The 4,647-nt window shown below is 38.2% G+C and overlaps 1 protein-coding gene across 1 annotated transcript; it reads left to right on the top strand.

The window, feature by feature from the left end:
- The first annotated feature begins 1,769 nt into the window (after nt 1-1,769).
- Nucleotides 1,770-3,812, top strand: LOC113332277 (probable metal-nicotianamine transporter YSL7). The gene has a single exon (XM_026578843.1). The coding sequence runs from the start codon at nt 1,770-1,772 to the stop codon at nt 3,810-3,812; it is 2,043 nt and encodes a 680-aa protein (XP_026434628.1).
- The last annotated feature ends 835 nt before the right edge of the window (nt 3,813-4,647 follow it).

Raw genomic sequence — 4,647 nt, 5'->3', positions numbered from 1 at the left:
CAGGATCTCGATTTGTGGCTCTTACCAAATCATAACGATACGATAAGAAGGATATCGGGGATACGATATTCCCCCGATAATATCGGCCGTATCGGTCGAATATCGGCCGTTTCGGTCAAATATCGGCCGTATCGGTCGATACGAAATTTTCCTACATTTCCCGATATGAGACGGTATTGGTCGTTTTCTATAAAGTTTAAGGGTAATTTTGGCGAAGAAAGTCTTCCAGGTGGTAGTAGAGGTGCATGTAGCTCTCGAAGCAAGTCTACTTCCCCAACCGACTCTGAGTATGATGGATATGTTACTGATCAATTGATGTTAGACACTGATAATGGACAACTTGATGGAGCTAATGGAGTTACTGAAGATGATGATATCTATAATTTAAAATAAAATTGTATTCCCTGTTTAGTTACCATTTTAGTTTGTAAACTTTAAAGTTGGTGAAGTTACTCTGTTGTTTCCGGTTTGAACTTTAAACTTGTTTAATTATCCTTTTAGGTATTGAACTTTAAAGTTACTAAAGTTACTCTTTTGTTTTTTTGATAAAATTGATGTTATCTATTATATCTTATCCGAAAATGTGTGGAGAAAATGTTTAATATAAAATTATAGTCTCTAAATCTAGAACCGATATTATACTGATATTTCAACGATAATATCCCGATATAAAATCGTACCAGTGTATCGGTCCCGGCCGAGATGAACCGATATCCGATATTAACTACATTGGCTCTTACATCCATGATAGTTGAATACAAGGTAATTTTCTACCTTCAGTCTCACTACGAGCCATTGCCATAGGCAGCCATTTTAAGGCGGCCATTGTTTAATTTCTGATATGAAACAACGAGGCATCATCTGCTTTGGTAGGTGAGGCTCGCAAGATTAATTACTACTGGATAGATAATGTGACATGGTATTAGTCAAGTCAAACTCTGTTACGCGCGAGGTTACTTAAAGCAAGTATTATGATGGAATCCAACCTATTCCAAGTGTGGAAAAACCATGAAATGTCAAGTCTAATGGCTTTTAAGTTGGAGTTTTCCATAAAAAATCCAAGCAAGGTTCCACCGTTTCGTGGAATCCATCTGAACGCCAATAAGAATAGTGTTAAACGCTATTCCTAATAGCGCTAAGAAAACACTATTAAGAATAGCGTTTTTTTTGTCCGTAGATTTAGGATGAGTTGTTGAAATCTAACGGCTGAGAGAAAACGCTATTCTTAATAGCGTTTTTTTAGCGCTATTAAAAATAACGTTTTTTTAGCGCTATTAAGAATAGCGTTTTCACTATTCCACCACTGCACTTGCACTTCCATCCACGGTTCCAAATGCTGAGGTGGCGTGGAAGATGGAACATTTCCACCATAAGACTTGCTCTTACGCGGCACGATAGCTAATTACATGGACTCCTGCTCTATCTTGGTAATGGGTGCAGTCTAGGAATTCTATGAACAATCAAACTCCTGCTGTTTTGTAGATTCTCCTATATTTCCTGTAAATCTGTTTTGTTGTATTCTGCTAACCCTAAACACGCATTGCGGAGTCCTGTTGTTACTCAAATTCCTCCTCTTTTTGCTGTATAGGTTCTCCTGTTTACTCAAGAACTCTGTTTAGTTCTTCTGTTATATAAATACAGTCTCAAGGTATCATCACATCGCACACCAAAAATCAGAGTAGCTAGCTTTAGCTTCCTGGTGAATTATAATTTCTAGGGTTTTGCCTTCAAGAAAAACTTTAGACTGATTTCTAGGGTTTGTTGTGATAATGGAGATGGAGAGAGAAGAGAAGCTTGAAAATCTGGAGGATGGAAAGAAAGCAGGCGAGAAGGCACCAACAATCGAAGAGATATTTGAAGCGCAAGAAGTACCATCCTGGAGATCGCAACTAACATTCAGATCATTATTGGTTAGTGTTGTCTTAGGGGTTTTGTTCACATTCATTGTGATGAAGCTCAATGTTTCTACTGGAGTAATACCTTCTCTTAATGTTGCTGCTGGTCTATTGGGATTCTTTCTTATCAAGGCATGGATATATGTTCGTTCGTTAATTGGTTATACGTCCCAGCCGTTTACTAGACAAGAAAACACAGTTATTCAGACTTGCGTTGTTGCTATCTCTGGAATTGCTTTTAGTAGTGGATATGCAAGTTATATGCTTGGCATGACAAAGATTATTGCAGACCAAGGTCCAGCCTCGGCAAACACAGCAAATAATGTCATGACTCTCAATTTGGGGATGATGTATGGGTTTCTTTTTCTTATCAGTTTTATTGGTCTCTTTTCTATTCTCTCTTTAAGAAAAATTATGATAATTGATTACAAGCTGATTTACCCGAGTGGTACCGCCACAGCATACCTCATTAACAGTTTTCACACAGATCAGGGAGCCAAACTAGCCGAGAAACAAGTTAGAACCCTTTTCAAGTGGTTCGGTGGTAGTTTTATCTGGGCTTTCTTCCAATGGTTCTTTACTGCAGATGATGGATGTGGGTTTGCAGCTTTCCAGACTTTTGGTCCTCAAGCCTTCGCACATAAGTTTTACTTTGATTTCTCAAGTACGTATGTCGGGGTAGGAATGATCACCCCTTACTCGATTAACTTATCGATGTTTCTTGGATCAATTCTCTCATGGGGGCTCATGTGGCCGCTAATTGAACAACATGAAGGTAAGTGGTATCCTGCAAATCTCCTGCCTAATGATTTAAGCGGTATTCAAGGGTATAAGGTCTTTATTGCAATAGCCATGATCCTTGGAGATGGTTTGTTTCAATTTGTTTTTGTGCTATGCAAGTCCTTATACAACGTAATGAAATCAAAGGATAAAGATGTTGGTGGTGAGCCTGTATTGAACTACGACGATAAACGTCGAACTGAATACTTCTTGAAAGATCAGATTCCAACTTGGGTCGCTTTGGTCGGCTACATTGGTTTCGCGATCCTCTCCATGATATGCGTTCCTCTAATATTCCATTCATTAAAATGGTACCACATCATGATAATTTACATTTTCGCACCTATCTTGGCCTTCTGCAACGCTTATGGATGCGGCTTGACAGATTGGTCTTTAGCTTCTACCTATGGCAAGCTTGCAATTTTTGTATTTGGTGCTTGGGTTGGTTTAGATAACGGAGGTATCATTGCCGCTCTAGCTGCATGTGGTGTTATGATGAGCATAGTATCTACTGCATCAGATTTGATGCAGGATTTCAAGACAGGTTATCTAACCCTTGCTTCGCCAAGATCTATGTTCTTTAGCCAAGTATTTGGAACTCTTATTGGCGTTGCCTTGTCTCCAGTGGTCTTCTGGGCCTTCTTCTACAAAGCCTATCCCGATCTTGGGACAGATAGCTCTTCAAATCCAGCCCCTTTTGGAGCTTTATACCGTGGTATTGCGCTTCTTGCTACTGAAGGTCTATCAGCGCTTCCAAAGAACTGCTTGAACCTATGTATTGGATTCTTCTTCTTTGCCATCTTAGTGAACATAATCAGACAAGTTATGATGCATTACAAGAACAAGGCTCACAAGTATCTTCCAAGTCCCATAGCTATGGCTGTTCCATTCTACTTGGGAGGGTATTTTGCGATCGATATGTGTGTTGGAAGTTTATATAGGTACTGGAGGGAGTGGAACAACAAAGCTGAAGCTGATGCTTTTGTACCTGCCGTGGCGTCAGGGTTGATTTGTGGTGACTCGCTGTGGGGGATGCCAGCTTCTGGACTTTCGTTGCTGAAAATTAAACCTCCTATGTGCATGAAATTTTTATCAAGAGATACAAACACCAAGGTCGATACATTCTTAAAAGGCTAAGTTAGACTCACTCAAGACCAATTATATCAAAGACTGCTATTTAAGTCTGTTTTTTTGTTTTCCTTTTCTTTTATTGTTAGAACTTTTAGGGAAGTTTATTGTCGTGTTTATGGGTTGTATACTGGTTCACGGTATACTGGATGTGTTTCTCTGCTTTTCATGTAAATAAACAGTTAATATATCTATTTAATTAGCTTGCGTACGTGTTATCATCATTATTTACTGGTCTTGCATGCATGTGTATGTGTTTTAAGTTATGGACATTCTCAGAATAAGAGTTACTACAACCCAAGGCACCGTCTAGTTGGTTCTTGTGAGACTATCTTATCAGTGATACATACGGATATGGTGTGAAAACAAATCGAATTCTCTTTAAGTTCAAAACAGCAAGCTCTCTGTTTATTTCGGATTCTATGGGTTAAAAACAAAATATATTAAAAATTAAGCAATATAAATCTTAAAAATGACATAGAGCTGTTATTGCCTTGAAGGTCAATTCGAAGGGCTTAATGTCCATAGTCACAGAGCGTAGATAGAAAAAATGACATTCGATATGACATGCTTCACAATGAGCGAGTACTACTGGTTGAATTACTTAGGCTGACGAGGTAATGAGGTATTGTGTATAAGCTTCACTTGTTATTCTATTAAAAAATAAAAGTAAATAAACATTCTTGGTAAACTATTCAATATATAAAAAAAAAAAATCAACCAGACACACCTAACATGAAGTTGTGAGTACAGAAAAAGTAGTTCTTAGAAAAGCAAATAAACTAGAGATACTGATCTGAAAAAAATCAACCAGACACACCTAACATGAAGTTGTGAGTAACAT

Source organism: Papaver somniferum, unplaced genomic scaffold (genome assembly GCF_003573695.1).
Source record: "Papaver somniferum cultivar HN1 unplaced genomic scaffold, ASM357369v1 unplaced-scaffold_131, whole genome shotgun sequence".
NCBI lineage: Eukaryota > Viridiplantae > Streptophyta > Magnoliopsida > Ranunculales > Papaveraceae > Papaver > Papaver somniferum.
This window is presented reverse-complemented; position numbering and strand designations above follow the sequence as displayed.

Coding starts and splice junctions, on each gene's coding strand:
- LOC113332277 (XM_026578843.1), top strand. CDS start 1,770: ATGGAGATGGAGAGAGAAGAGAAGCTTGAAAATCTGGAGGATGGAAAG.